At 42.4% G+C, this 15,636-nt stretch overlaps 1 protein-coding gene across 5 annotated transcripts in view; it reads right to left on the bottom strand.

The window, feature by feature from the left end:
• arhgap44a (Rho GTPase activating protein 44a) overlaps positions 1-15,636 on the bottom strand; it is a 124,468-nt gene that overhangs the window by 69,692 nt on the left and 39,140 nt on the right. For 4 of the 5 annotated variants that reach the window (XM_061974222.1, XM_061974227.1, XM_061974223.1 and 1 more), the window contains exons 2-4: positions 2,719-2,758; positions 2,538-2,657; positions 2,366-2,442 (exon numbers count right to left, since the gene is read on the bottom strand). In XM_061974222.1, the coding sequence (XP_061830206.1) occupies positions 2,366-2,442; positions 2,538-2,657; positions 2,719-2,758 (237 nt within the window). Of the gene's footprint in view, positions 1-2,365; positions 2,443-2,537; positions 2,658-2,718; positions 2,760-15,636 lie in introns of those variants that run through there. The other variant, XM_061974225.1, reaches the window with a different exon arrangement.

Genomic DNA, 15,636 nt, shown 5'->3' with positions numbered 1-15,636 from the left:
TATTTGGCTGTTCTTGTTTTTATTTTTTATTATCTTTTTATTTTTATTTTTTAATACACTGTAGCACTTTGAGGTTGTTTACTCAATGTAAAGTGCTTTTTACAAATAAAATCTATTACTATTATTATTATTAGAGTGTCCACCATGAGATCGGTCGGTTGTGAGTTCAAACCCCGGCCGAGTCATACCAAAGACTATAAAAATGGGAACCATTACCTCCCTGCTTGGCACTCAGCATCAAGGGTTGGAATTGGAGGCTAAATCACCAAAAATGATTCCTGGGCGAGGCCACCGCTGCTGCTCACTGCTCCCCTCACCTCCCAGGGGGTGAACAAGGGGATGGGTCAAATGCAGAGGACAAATTCCACCACTTTAACTTTATCTTTTTTTGTCTACCAAGAAAAGTGCACTTGTTATTAGTGAGAATATAATTATTTTAAGGTATTTTTGGGTTCATTGAGGTTAGCTAATTTTACTTGTTTTGGAAAGTCTTGACAAGCCAAATTTTCTTGTTCCATTGACACATAATTTTTCTTAGTTCAAGTAAAATACCCCTAATTTTTGTATGTTTTTCTCTTGTTTTTGAACACTGACTTTTTGCAGTGTACGAGTTCCCGTCTGTCATTGTGATAGCCAGTTTGCTCATTTTGTCGTACGCGTGTATGGATATGGAAAAAATTAACCCATGATGTTACAGATGAACATGGCAGTTGGCACGATGTATAAATGGTAGATAAAAACAGAATACAATGATTTGCAAATCCTTTTCAACTTATATTCAATTGAATAGACTGCAAAGACACGATATTTAATGTTCCAACTGAGAAACTTATTTTTTTTTGGCAAATAATCATTAACTTAGAATTTAATGGCAGCAACACATTGCAAAAAAGTTGGCACAGGGGCATTTTTACCACTGTGTTACATGGCCTTTCCTTTTAACAACACTCAGTAAACGTTTGGGAACTGAGGAGACCAATTTTTGAAGCTTTTCAGGTGGAATTCTTTCCCATTCTTGCTTGATGTACAGCTTAAGTTGTTCAACAGTCCGGGGGTCTCCGATGTGGTATTTTAGGCTTCATAATGCGCCACACATTTTCAATGGGAGACAGGTCTGGACTACAGGCAGGCCAGTCTAGTATCCGCACTCTTTTACTACGAAGCCACGCTGTTGTAACACTTGGCTTGGCATTGTCTTGCAGGAATAAGCATGGGCGTCCATGATAACGTTGCTTGGATGTCAACATATGTTGCTCCAAAACCTGTATGTATCTTTTATCATTAATGGTGCCTTCACAGATGTGTAAGTTACCCATGCCTTGGGCACTAACACACCCCCATACCATCACAGATGCTGGCTTTTCAACTTTGCACCTATAACAATCCGGATGGTTCTTTTCCTCTTTGGTCCGGAGGACACGACGTCCACAGTTTCCAAATACAATTTGAAATGTGGACTCGTCAGATTACAAAACGCTTTTCCACTTTGCATCAGACCATCTTAGATGAGCTCGGGTCCAGCGGAGCCGGCGGCGTTTCTGGGTGTTGTTGATGAATGGCTTTCGCTTTGCCTAGTAGAGTTTTAACTTGCACTTACAGATGCAAAGACATACTGTAGTTACTGACAGCAGTTTTCTGAGCGCATGTGGTGATATCCTTTACACACTGATGTCAGTTTTTGATGTAGTACCACCTGAGGGATCGAAGGTCCGTAAACTCATCACTTACGTGCAGTGATTTCTCCAAATTTTCTGAACCTTTTGATGACATTACGGACCGTAGATGGTGAAATCCCTAAATTCCTTGCAATAGCTGGTTGAGAAATGTTCTTCTTAAACTGTTGGACAATTTGCTCAGGCATTTGTTCACAAAGTGGTGACCCTCGCCCCATCCTTGTTTGTGAATGACTGAGCATTTCATGGAAGCTGCTTTTATACCCAATCATGGCACCCACCTGTTCCCAATTAGCCTGTTCACCTGTGGGATGTTCCAAATAAGTCTTTGATGAACATTCCTCAACTTTCTCAGTCTTTTTTGCCACTTGTGCCAGCTTTTTTGAAACACGTTGCAGGCATCAAATTCCAAATGAACTAATATTTGCAAAAAATAACAACGTTTCCAGTTCGAACGTTAAGTATCTTGTCTTTGCAGTCTATTCAATTGAATATAGGTTGAAAAGGATTTGCAAATCATTGTATTCTGTTTTTATTTACCGTTTACACAATGTGCCAACTTCACTGGTTTTGGGGTTTGTACTTAATTCAGCATTGTGGACACTAGCCTTAAAGAGTCAAAAAGGTTTAATACTGGACTGGTGTCCCCAGGGAGTGTGCTATAATAATATGAGAGGCTTTGCGTAACGTACCCCAGGAGGGAGTCATCCCCCAATACTGCAGCTCCCTCAATCATACATTGTGCCAGGATGGTAAGCGGTAGTTTCTTCTGTCAAAACAGAGAGAGACAAACAGATCGTGGTCATCAGTTTCCATGTGCAACCTGGCATCGGAAACAAGCTGACGGGTGCATGATAGACACACTGAGGGTGACTTGACAGATTTCTTCTCTACTTCAGTGCCCTGCTGACCCTGCAGGCAAGCCGTCAGCTTCTTGTGAGTGCTGTGTGTCACTTGTTTGACCAGGTCCAGACGCTTTTCCACCTGCAACAAACACATATTCAAAATCCGACTCATTGCTACCCGAGTTAAAGCAACAGCTCACCTGTAGGAGGTCCTCGCTTAACACCTCGGTTTTTTCAGCCCTAAAACAAAAGAGTGCATTGTGAATATTGGGAGAAGGCAAGTTGGTTGCTTAAAATAAGTCAAAAATTGACTTTAATAACCATCAAAGTGCAGCAAATACTTCCAATACTGCAAAAAGTCAGTGTTCAAAAACAAGAAATACAAAAATTAGGGGTATTTTATTTGAACTAAGCAAAATTATCTGCCAATAAAACAAAAAAATTTGGCTTGTCAAGACTTTCCAAAACAAGTAAAATTAGCTAACCTCAATGAACCCAAAAATACCTTAAAATAAGTATATTCTCACTAATAAGTGCACTTTTCTTGGTAGAAAAAAAAGAAACATTTTTGCTCAATATGTTGAAAAATATTCTTAAATTAAGTAAATGCTAGTGCCATTATCTTGACATAATGATATGCGCTCGGCATTACATTTCTTGAAACCAGCAAACTTATACTAAAAACTGTTCTTAATGGAAAGGCAACAAGGCAAGCGCTTGTTACTCTCGAGGTCTCCTAGCCGCTCAGGCAAATCATATTGTCTAAAAATGCATTTTTCCATCGATAACATGACATCATCGCGCCAAGTGCGTGCTCTTTCAGTCAATTAGTGTGCATATATACAGCCCGGCCACCGGCCAAAAAATTTTTTCATTGTAATTTTGAGGAATTTATGTGAATGTGCATGAACTATTTCTGTTCAAAATTGTTTGAAATGTCAAATGTTTAAATATTAACTGTCAGTTTACTGTACTGTGCCAACTGTACTACTATATGAGTACATATTTTCTATTTTTCCATTGAAAATAAAACAGCAAAGTTAATTTGGCTGTCATCTGTTTTAATTATGAGACACAATTGTGTCAAAGTCATGATTTTTTTTTTCATGTTTGAAATAAAAAATTATTATTTTTAAAAAGTAGTTTTATACTTGTGAGTGTTGATGACACAGCTTTGCAACAGTTGATATTCTAGTTTCAAGCATGTTTTACTCAATATAGGTCATAAAATCTCAGCTACAAGCTGTAATATCTTACTGAGATCATTTAGGACCAAAACCCTTAAAACAAGTAAAACACTAACATAAAATCTGCTTAGTGAGGAAAATTATCTTATTAGACAGAAAATATCACCCTTATTTGAGATATTTAATCTTACTTAGATTTCAGTTTTTGCAGTGAATATACTTCCCTTCTCTTGCATGTGTGTGCAACCACTTCCTGCAATTGTGTCTGGACCAACATGCCAGAGGAGCCTTATTGCATAATTCATTCAAAAGATGGCTTTTGTTGGGTGAGGGTATGTTGTTTATCGTCAATCAGAAATAATGCAGTGTCAGTAAAATGTTGGGTAACACTTTAGTATGGGGAACACATTCACCATTAATTAGTTGCTTATTAAAGTAACAAAGACTTAATTTAGAGTTATTTGGACACTAGTGGAACATATAAGAAAATCAGCACCTCCAAGTCCGAGTCCATGGTTCTCACCCGGAAAAGGGTGGAGTGCCATCTCCGGGTTGGGGAGGAGACCCTGCCCCAAGTGGAGGAGTATAAGTACCTCAGAGTCTTGTTCACGAGTGAGGGAAGAGTGGATTGTGAGATCGACAGGCGCATCGGTGCGACGTATTCAGTAATGCGGACGCTGTATCGATCCGTTGTGGTGAAGAAGGAGCTGAGCCGGAAGGCAAAGCTCTCAATTTACCGGTCGATCTACGTTCCCATCCTCACCTATGGTCATGAGCTTTGGGTTATGACCGAAAGAACAAGATCACGGGTACAAGCGGCCGAAATGAGTTTCCTCCGCCGAGTGGCGGGGCTCTCCCTTAGAGATAGGGTGAGAAGCTCTGTCATCCAGAAGGAGCTCAAAGTAAAGCCGCTGCTCCTCCACATCGAGAGGAGCCAGATGAAGTGGTTCGGGCATCTGGTCAGGATGCCACCTGAACGCCTCCCTAGAGAGGTGTTTAGGGCACGTCCGACCGGTAGGAGGCCACGGGGAAGACCCAGGACACGTTGGGAAGACTATGTCTCCCGGCTGGCCTGGGAACACCTCGGTTAGAGTTAGGGTTAGGGTTACTAATAAGCAATAATTCTGAGGTTATTGAGGGAAGACTCTTAGTTAATGGCTTACTGGTTGTATAATAAGGCCATGCAGTATTAGGCATTCAAAAGTACTTAATAATGACTTATTAAGAGCCAATATGTTACTAATTTAGATTTAGATATATTGGTCCCCATTGGGGAAATTAATTTTCACTGCCGTACATTTAAACAATAGACATTACACATCACGAAACAAAAAGAACAAAAAGACATCATACATGACCAAAACATTTACAGGCTTGTCAGACAGGTCGGCCGGGCCTGCTGTTAAGGGCGGCTGTAGCTTTTCCTGAGGCGGGCCCTCCGAAATTTGATGGTTCTGTACCTGTGCCCTGATGGTAGTGGGATGGTGTATTGGTTTAGTGGGTGAGTAATATCCTGGACTATTGTGTTTGCCAGTCGAATGACGGACCTGTGGTTTGAATCTGAAATGTTGGGTGTGGGTAGGCCGATGATTTTAGCTGCTATGTTTGTAATGCGTGTGAGTTTGGTCCGGTTGGTTACAGAAAGCATGGAGAAAAAACATGTGGAACAGCACAGAAGGATGGGTTGAACGATGCTTTGGTAAAGTAATAACAGGAGGTGAGGTGCAACGTATAGACCTTTAAAGGGGAACATTATCACCAGACCTATGTAAGCGTCAATATATACTTTGATGTTGCAGAAAAAAGACCATATATTTTTTTAACCGATTTCCGAACTCTAAATGGGTGAATTTTGGCGAATTAAACGCCTTTCTAATATTCGCTCTCGGAGCGATGACGTCACGTTGTGACGTCACATCGGGAAGCAATCCGCCATGTTCTCAAACACCGAGTCAAATCAGCTCTGTTATTTTCCGTTTTTACGACTGTTTTCCGTACCTTGAGAACATCATGCCTCGTCAGTGTGTTGTCGGAGTGTGTAACAACACGAACAGGGACGGATTCAAGTTGCACCAGTGGCCCAAAGATGCGAAAGTGGTAAGAAATTGGACGTTTGTTCCGCACACTTTACCGACGAAAGCTATGCTACGACAGAGATGGCAAGAATGTGTGGATATCCTGCGACACTCAAAGCAGATGCATTTCCAACGATAAAGTCAAAGAAATCTGCCGCCAGACCCCCATTGAATCTGCCGGAGTGTGTGAGCAATTCAGGGACAAAGGGCCTCGGTAGCACGGCAAGCAATGGTGGCAGTTTGTTCCCGCAGACGAGCGAGCTAAAACCCCCCGGATCTCTTGGCTCACACCGTCCTGAAGATGATCAAGAGAATATCGACCCTAGCTTCCCTGGCCTGCTGACATGAGGGTATGTCTACAGAATATATTAATTGATGAAAATTGGGCTGTCTGCACTCTCAAAGTGCATGTTGTTGCCAAATGTATTTCATATGCTGTAAACCTAGTTCATAGTTGTTAGTTTCCTTTAATGCCAAACAAACACATACCGATCGTTGGTTAGAAGGCAATCGCCGAATTCGTCCTCGCTTTCTCCCGTGTCGCTGGCTGTCGTGTCGTTTTCGTCGGTTTCGCTTGCATACGGTTCAAACCGATATGGCTCAATAGCTTCAGTTTCTTCTTCAATGTCGTTTTCGCTACCTGCCTCCACACTACAACCATCCGTTTCAATACATGCGTAATCTGTTGAATCGCTTAAGCCGCTGAAATCCGAGTCTCAATCCGAGCTAATGTCGCTATAGCTTGCTGTTCTTTCCGCCATGTTTGTTTGTGTTGGCTTCACTATGTGACGTCACAGGAAAATGGAAGGGTGTTTATAACGATGGTTAAAATCAGGCACTTTGAAGCTTTTTTTAGGGATATTGCGTGATGGGTAAAATTTTGAAAAAAACTTCGAAAAATATAAGAAGCCACTGGGAACTGATTTTTAATGGTTTTAACCATTCTGAAATTGTGATAATGTTCGCCTTTAAGTTTACGGATGGCTGACGGTCTTTGTTGACTTCTTTTTTGAATGTCCGTGGTGTGCTGATCAAAGGTGAGTTTAGTGTCCAAGGTTACGCCCAGGTTTTTACGCCCAGGTTGTTTGTGTGTTTATGATGATGGGGTGCTGAGGTGAGGGGGGGGTTGAACCATACTTTGCATGTTAATAAGCAACTAATTAATGGTGAATATGTGTTCCCCATACTAAAGTGATACCAAATGTTGTTTTCTTGCTTAATCCAAAATGTGTATTTTGAGCAAACTAGCATTATGTGACACAGTCAGGAAAATAAATAAACCAAGAGGAATGAGGGCACTGAGCAGTAGTACCAAAAAAAAAAAAAAAAAAACTGTAGTAAGTGTGAAAACATGATCACAGATTTCTGATTATGTGACAAAGGGAAGGGAGAAAAATAACCCGGGGAAATTAGGCACGGGGGGAATGTTCCAATCGACGCAATTTTTTTCGGGACATTTTCGCATGGTTCGCACCAACAAAAGGGTTGGTGCTGATCCAAACTTGGGTGCTGTGGTCCATTCTAGTTTAAACATAACTTTAATGTATATAACATGAAAACAAACAATACATAGATTAAAAGGCCCCTCGAATGAGTAAGATGATGACGATACGCTAACATAACTTTAGTGTAGAACGTTATGTAATATTGTAAACTAGTGTTGTCCTGATACCAATATTTTGGTACCGGTACTAAAATTATTTCGATACTTTTCTAAATAAAGGGGACCACAAAAAATTGCACTATTGGCTTTATTTTAACAAAAAATCTTAGGGTACATTAAACATATGCTTGTTATTGCAAGTTTGTCCTTAAATAAAATAGTGAACATACAAGACAACTTGTCTTTTATTAGTAAGTAAACAAACAAAGACTCCTAATTTAGTCTGCTGACATATGCAGTAACATATTGTGTCATTTTCCATTCTATTATTTTGGCAAAATTATTAAGGACAAGTGGTAGAAAATGAATTATTAATCTACTTTTTTATTTACTGTTAATATCTGCTTACTTTCTCTTTTAGCATGTTCTATCTACACTTCTGTTAGAATGTAATAATCACTTATTCTTCTGTTGTTTGGATACTTTACATACATTTTGGATGATACCACAAATTTGGGTATCAATCCGATACCAAGTCATTACAGGATCATACATTGGTCATATTCAAAGTCCTCATGTGTCCAGGGACATATTTCCTGCGTTTATAAACATAATATACATTTTTTTAAAACAAAAGAAGATGTTGTGATGCCAAAAAATATCGACATAATCATAGTATTATTGACTGGGTACGCTCCTGTACTTGGTATCATTACAGTGGATGTTAGGTGTAGATCCACCAATGGCGTTTGTTTACATTTTGACGCCAGTGAGCTACGGTGTGTAGTGAAGCATGTTTAGCTATTCCTCGTCCTGCAGGGATGATACTTGTAAAAAAACTGAATTTATTTGTCGCCATGGAGACGAGGATTAGTGATTTAGAAGTAGCTAATACACTGCAGACAGCGGCTAGCTAGCCATGTCTTAAAGCACCTCTTCCTGAGGGTGTTTCAGTGTTATAACTTCACCTTTATCTTTAGTTTTTAAGCCAAAATGCGTCCGTTCTCCCTTTTCTGTCTACTCACTGTGTCTGCTTGTAAGTACTCAGTGATTGTGCGCTGCCGAACATGCTCGTCTGCTCCTAAACCAGCAATTACACAACGTGACGACGACGGGGGCGCGGTGCGGGATGGGAGACCGGTACTTTTCAGAGGCGGTATAGTACCGAATATGAGTCATTAGTATCACAGTACTATACTAATACCGGTATACTGTACAACCCTATTGTAAACATATTGTGAATGATTACCTCTCTGATGTCATTGTTATCTTTGTTAAGTCAGGAATGTTATCGATTAAGATTATATATATTGTGCCACAAAGGATATTTTCCAACTTTTTTTGGTATGCTCCTTAGCATGTGGGATAGTTTTACCCAAAGTAAGTAAAGCCTAGAGGTAATTTTTATTTTATTTTTCATTGGGCTGTGACATACACTATATTTCCAAAAGTATTTGGCCACCTGCCTTGACTCACATATGAACTTGAAGTGCCATTTCATTCCTAACCCATAGGGTTCAATATGATGTCGGTCCACCTTTTGCAGCTATTACAGCTTCAACTCTTCTGAGAAGGCTGTCCACAAGGTTGCGGAGTGTGTTTAAAGGAATTTTCCACCATTCTTCCAAAAGCGCATTGGTAAGGTCACACACTGATGTTGGTCGAGAAGGCCTGGCTCTCAGTCTCCGTTCTAATTCATCCCAAAGGTGTTCTATCGGGTTCAGGTCAGGACTCTGTGCAGACCAGTCAAGTTCATCCACACCAGACTCTGTCATCCATGTCTTTATGGACCTTGCTTTGTGCACTGGTGCACAGTCATGTTGGAAGAGGAAGGGGCCCGCTCCAAACTGTTCCCACAAGGTTGGGAGCATAGAATTGTCCAAAATGTTTTGGTATCCTGGAGCATTCAAAGTTCCTTTCACTGGAACTAAGGGGCCAAGCCCAACTCCTGAAAAACAACCCCACACCATAATTCCTCCTCCTCCAAATTTCACACTCGGCACAATGCAGTCCGAAATGTACCGTTCTCCTGGCAACCTCCAAACCCAGACTCGGCCATCAGATTTTCAGATGGAAAAGCGTGATTCATCACTTCAGAGAAGGCGTCTCCACTGCTCTAGAGTCCAGTGGCGACGTGCTTTCCACCACTGCATCCCACGCTTTGCATTGGACTTGGTGATGTATGGCTTAGATGCAGCTGCTCGGCCATGGAAACCCATTCCATGAAGCTCCCTGCGTACTGTACGTGGGCTAATTGGAAGATCACATGAAGTTTGGAGCTCTGTAGCTCTATTTGCACGATACGCTTCATCATCCGCTGACCCCTCTCTGTCAGTTGTGGCTGAGTTGCTGTTGTTCCCAAACTCTTCCATTTTCTTATAATAAAGCCGACAGTTGACTTTTCATGACTGGATTTGACAGTTCCACGCTGGAAATCACTGAAAGCGGCCCATTCTTTCACAAATGTTTGTAGAAACAGTCTCCATGCCTAAGTGTTTGATTTTATACACCTGTGGCCGGGCCAAGTGATTAAGACACCTGATTCTCATCATTTGGATGGGTGGCCCAATATTTTTGGCAATATGGTGTATTTTACGTTGTAGTGGAAAAAGTTGCATAGCAAGCCAAGAGTGGATGACAAAACATATTCTCATACAATGAGGTGGGAATTCAAATGCAGATCGGAGCATCTTTAACGACCATATTGTGAACAAGACTGGTGACATTCAACAACAATCTCCCCGATTCCTCTCAGGAGCGTCGACAAGCATATTACTGCTCGACTGTTTGTCCACACTGGGGAGGCGAGGAGCAATAATTCCTCTCTACAAACACGATCTATCCTGGGAGCAAAGTAAACATGTGGGAGACGTGGCAGCCATGTGGGCGCAGCGCTCATTATTAATGCCAACCATCTGCCACTTCGCCAGCATTCCTCTACCTGAGGCCGCTGATGACTCAACAGAGGCGCACGCGCACACACACACACACGCACACACACACGCACACACACACGCACACACGCACACACACACACACACACACACACGCGCACAGTACATGTCCCTGATGTTGTACAGTTGGTATTTGTTGCACACAACTCTGATGATTCAACTGCCATCCTTTTAGCAAGTGTCAAAGCCTGAGGTTACTTTTATTTTGAAGGGCAATGTCCGGCTGATTGACATTCTTTGTTAAAAAATAAGTATTATTCAGCCATGAATATGTGCCGTGGAATGTTATAATACTCCACAATGGGTTTAAATAAAATAGCCATAACATAAGCCCATTTAAAACTGTAGTAATACATTGTCAGATTTGTCATGGGCAGATCAATACCGAAATATAAATACGAGCAATACCAAAGTTATAAAAAATGTTTATAATAAGAAGGGGTGTCCTGATACCATTTTTCCCCTGCCGATACGATTAGGGTTGCCAAATCCCTGAAAATAAAAAAAAAGGGACACCTTGCAGTAGGGATGACCGATAATATCGGACTGCCGATAATATCGGCCGATAAATGCTTTAAAATGTAATATCGGAAGTTATCGGTATCGGTTTCAAAAAGTAAAATGTATGACTTTTTAAAACACCGCTGTGTACACGGACGTAGGGAGAAGTACATAGCGCCAATAAACCTTAAAGGCACTTCCTTGGCGTGCCCGCCCAGTCACATAATATCTACGGCTTTTCACACACACAAGTGAATGCCACACATACTTGGTCAACAGCCATACAGGTCACACTGAGGGTGGCCGTATAAACAACTTTAACACTGTTACAAATATGCGCCACACTGTGAACCCACACCAAACAAGAATGACAAACACATATCGGGAGAACATCCGCACCGTAACACAACATAAACACAACAGAACAAATACCCAGAACCCGGGACGCTACACTATACATCCCCCTGCTGTTTCCCCCTACCCCCGCCCACCTAAACCCTGCCCCCCCCCAACCCCGTCAGGTTTGGGACAGGTGTGCTGCAGGTGTGACCACAGTGCATGTGCACGTCTGACGTCGCTCAAATGCGCTCCACTGAATGCTCAAGGAGTTTTTGTGTTTGTTCGCACATATGGGAAATTAGAGTGAACATTGTTTGCGTCAAGGCGTGGACTGTGAGAGTTTTGTTTTCCCGAGATGCAAGTAAAGCTGGATCGGACATGGCTTGGAGGTGAGTACATATTTATTTAAACACTAACAAACTACAAAAAAAAGAAAAAAACAAAAGGCGCGCACAATGGCGGAGAACAAACTTGACTAATGAAACCAAAAGACTAGCACAAAGGCAATTAACTATGAACACGAAACAAAAACACTTACTGTGGCATAGCACGAAGCATGAACTATAGTAAACAGGAATATCATGGGTAGCAGAGGTAGTATGGATAATGTCACCAGGACGATCAACAGAAACAGACAGGCTTAAATAGCAGTGACATGATTAGTGACAGGTGTGCGAGTGCAAAGAGTGAGACAGGTGTGTGACATGAGGACAGGTGAACTAATGGGTAGTCATGGAAACAAAAACAATGGAGCGTGAACAGAAACTAAAGAGTCCAATAACTAAACAAAACAAAACATGATCCAAAAGAAGTTTTTGTTTACACGATGAGTCAGGTGTGTCTTGACCTCTGCGGCGGAGGCTCTGCCGAACCCCTGAGGCCGACTCACCGAACCCCTAGGGTTCGATCGAACCCAGGTTAAGAACCACTGGGTTAGAGTGTCCGCCCTGAGATCGGTAGGTTGCGAGTAATACCAAAGACTATAAAAATGGGACCCATTACCTCTCTGCTTGGCACTCAGCATCAAGGGTTGGAGTTGGGGGTTAAATCACCAAAAATTATTCCCGGGCGCGGCACCGCTTCTGCCCACTGCTCCCCTCACCTCCCAGGGGGTGAACAAGGGGATGGGTCAAATGCAGAGGACAAATTTCACCACACCTAGTGTGTGAGTGACAATCATTGGTACTTTAACTTGAACTTAACTTGATTTCCTGTGGGGGAGAAAAACCCACTCTTCTCAGAAGACTTTCTATGAGATTTTTAGAACACAATTTTGTATTTAGTCTTTGAAAGGACCACTTGGGGGATCAGAGGTCACTGATGTCAGGACCTGAGACAGGTGTTCGTCCTCACCAAGCTCATCCAAACATGCCTGGATGGACTTTTCTTTCGCCCACTCCAAAACGTCCCCGCAAAGTTGGAAGCGTCAGATTGTTCGAAACGTCTTGCTAAAATCGAGGGATCAAGCCAAACCCGTGATCGATTAATCAATTGATTAAAAGATGAGTGCCAAGACATTCTGTGTGTATTGGCGTCTTAAAATCTTGCTTGCAGTGCGTAGAAGGAAATCTTAGCAGCTTAGATGTGGATCAACTGAGAGACGAGCTAATTAGTTGGAACAATATTTACACAGAGAGCTCAAGCTGGCCTCCACTGGCTGCGGCATTATTAAGAAAGTTGTGATATAAAGAAGAAGCGCCTTAAAGGCCTACTGAAATGCGATTTTCTTGTTTAAACGGGGATAGCAGGTCCATTCTGTGTCATACTTGATAATTTCGCGATATTGCCATATTTTTGCTGAAAGGATTTAGTAGAGAACATCGACGATAAAGTTCGCAACTTTTGGTCGCTGATAAAAAAAGCCTTGCCTGTACCGGAAGTAGCAGACGAGTAGCGTGACGTCACAGGTTGTGGAGCTCCTCACATCCGCACATTGTTTACAATCATGCAGCGAGAGCGATTCGGACCGAGAAAGCGACGATTTCCCCATTAATTTGAGCGAGGATGAAAGATTTGTGGATGAGGAAAGTGAGAGTGAAGGACTAGAGGGCAGTGGGAGCGATTCAGATAGGGAAGATGCTGTGAGAGGCGGGTGGGACCTGATATTCAGCTGGGAATGACTAAAACAGTAAATAAACACAAGACATATTTATACTCTATTAGCCACAACACAACCAGGCTTATATTTAATATGCCACAAATTAATCCCGCATAACAAACACCTCCCCCCTCCCATCCATATAACCCGCCAATACAACTCAAACACCTGCATAACACACTCAATCCCACAGCCCAAAGTACCGTTCACCTCCCCAAAGTTCATACAGCACATATATTTCCCCAAAGTCCCCAAAGTTACGTACGTGACATGCACATAGCGACACGCACGTACGGGCAAGCGATCAAATGTTTGGAAGCCGCAGCTGCATGCGTACTCACGGTACCGCGTCTGCGCATCCAACTTAAAGTCCTCCTGGTAAGAGTCTCTGTTGTCCCAGTTCTCCACAAGCCAATGGTAAAGCTTGACTGTCATCTTTCGGGAATGTAAACAATGAAACACCGGGTGTGTTTGTGTTGTTGCTGCAGTCGGCCGCAATACACCGCTTCCCACCTACAGCTTTCTTCTTTGCTGTCTCTATTGTTCATTGAACAAATTGCAAAAGATTCACCAACACAGATGTCCAGAATACTGTGGAATTTTGCGATGAAAACAGACGACTTAATAGCTGGCCACCATGCTGTCCCAAAATGTCCTCTACAATCCGTGATGTCATCATACCGAGACGTTTTCAGCAGGATATTTCGCGCGAAATTTAAAATTGCGCTTTAGTAAGCTAACCCGGCCGTATTGGCATGTGTTGCAATGTTAAGATTTCATCATTGATATATAAACTATCAGACTGCGTGGTCGGTAGTAGTGGGTTTCAGTAGGCCTTTAAGATGGAGATTTTTTTTTTTTTCCCAGCGACCGGAGACATCCCGAGTCGCTGCAATATTCCATGCCGCATGCGCAATGTCCAGCTGACCATCTGAGCTGCACACGGCGTTACAAACACGTCTTATATAAGGAATGTCTCTCTATAAATTACTGTTGGTCAGCTGCTTGCATGCTCAGCCCCCACAGGCATCGTTGTTGGTTTGTTTTATGAAAGCATAAATAATCCACGTCGCTCTCGCGCCAAACAACACTCGTAGACCTTTCAACCACACGGCTATGCTCGCTCGTTAGCCAAAAGGTCTACAGGAACATGGAACGAACTGAACAGGTTTCTGTTGGTTCCTGCGAGAGGGAGTGGAGGGAGTGGAGGGGGTTAGTGGAGCAGAATGATGGCTCTGGGCCTCAGCAGGGGTCTGCACAACCCGGAGCAATGGCATGAAATCCACACACCAAAAAAAAAAAAAAAAAAAGAAAGACAAGGAGTGCTCATGCTAGAATGTTCCGCTATTCACTTTTGCACAAGGCACGGAGAGGACAATTGTTATTCCTGCCTAGATAGTGGATGAAGGTGGGAGAGGGGGCAGCCTCTAGAACAGAAAAACTCACTTTACTGTATTCATTCTGCAAACTAGGTCACAGTTGTGTTAACTATGCAAGAAGAATGGCGGGAGAGGTGCTCAGAAACGTTCACAGAGGGAGGGAAACATTTGTTGAGTGTACCACACAAGGTATCTCTAATAACAGTGAAGAAGCGTAATGATCGTAATCTGTTTCTTTGGTACAGTACGTACAGTTTGCGGTTCTGATTCAGTTTTGTTGTTTTTAACACCTAGAATACCATGTAGGAATGATGTTTGATAAGAAATTATCGAGTTCGAGCCTATTATCGAATCCTCTTATCGAACCGATTCCTTATCGATTCTCTTATCGAGTCCAGATAGGTTGTTGTATATGGAAAAAAAACACACAATATTTGGTTTAACAAAATCTCACTTTTATTGAATAAGAAAAAAATAAAATCTAATAAATAAATAAATATTGACTGTTACCCCCCCTAAAAAAATTTAAAAAAATAAATAAATATAATATATATAATAACATATATTATTCCTATGAGGAAGCAGTGCCTGGGGAGTCTGTGGTGGGCTCTCCTATTTCTGCGGCTGAGGTTGCTGAGGTAGTTAAAAAGCTCCTCGGTGGCAAGGCCCCGGGGGTAGATGAGAGCCGCCCGGAGTTCCTTAAGGCTCTGGATGCTGTGGGGCTGTCTTGGTTGACAAGACTCTGCAGCATCGTGTGGACATCGGGGGCGGTACCTCTGGATTGACAGACCGGGGTGGTGGTTCCTCTCTTTAAGAAGGGGAACCGGAGGGTGTGTTCTAACTATCGTGGGATCACACTCCTCAGCCTTCCCGGTAAGGTCTATTCGGGTGTACTGGAGAGGAGGCTACGCCGGATAGTCGAACCTCGGATTCAGGAGGAACAGTGTGGTTTTCGTCCTGGTCGTGGAACTGTGGACCAGCT

Source organism: Nerophis lumbriciformis, linkage group LG22 (genome assembly GCF_033978685.3).
Source record: "Nerophis lumbriciformis linkage group LG22, RoL_Nlum_v2.1, whole genome shotgun sequence".
Lineage (NCBI taxonomy): Eukaryota > Metazoa > Chordata > Actinopteri > Syngnathiformes > Syngnathidae > Nerophis > Nerophis lumbriciformis.
The sequence above is the reverse complement of the archived record's forward strand: the minus strand, read 5'-3'. Positions and strand labels throughout refer to the sequence as shown.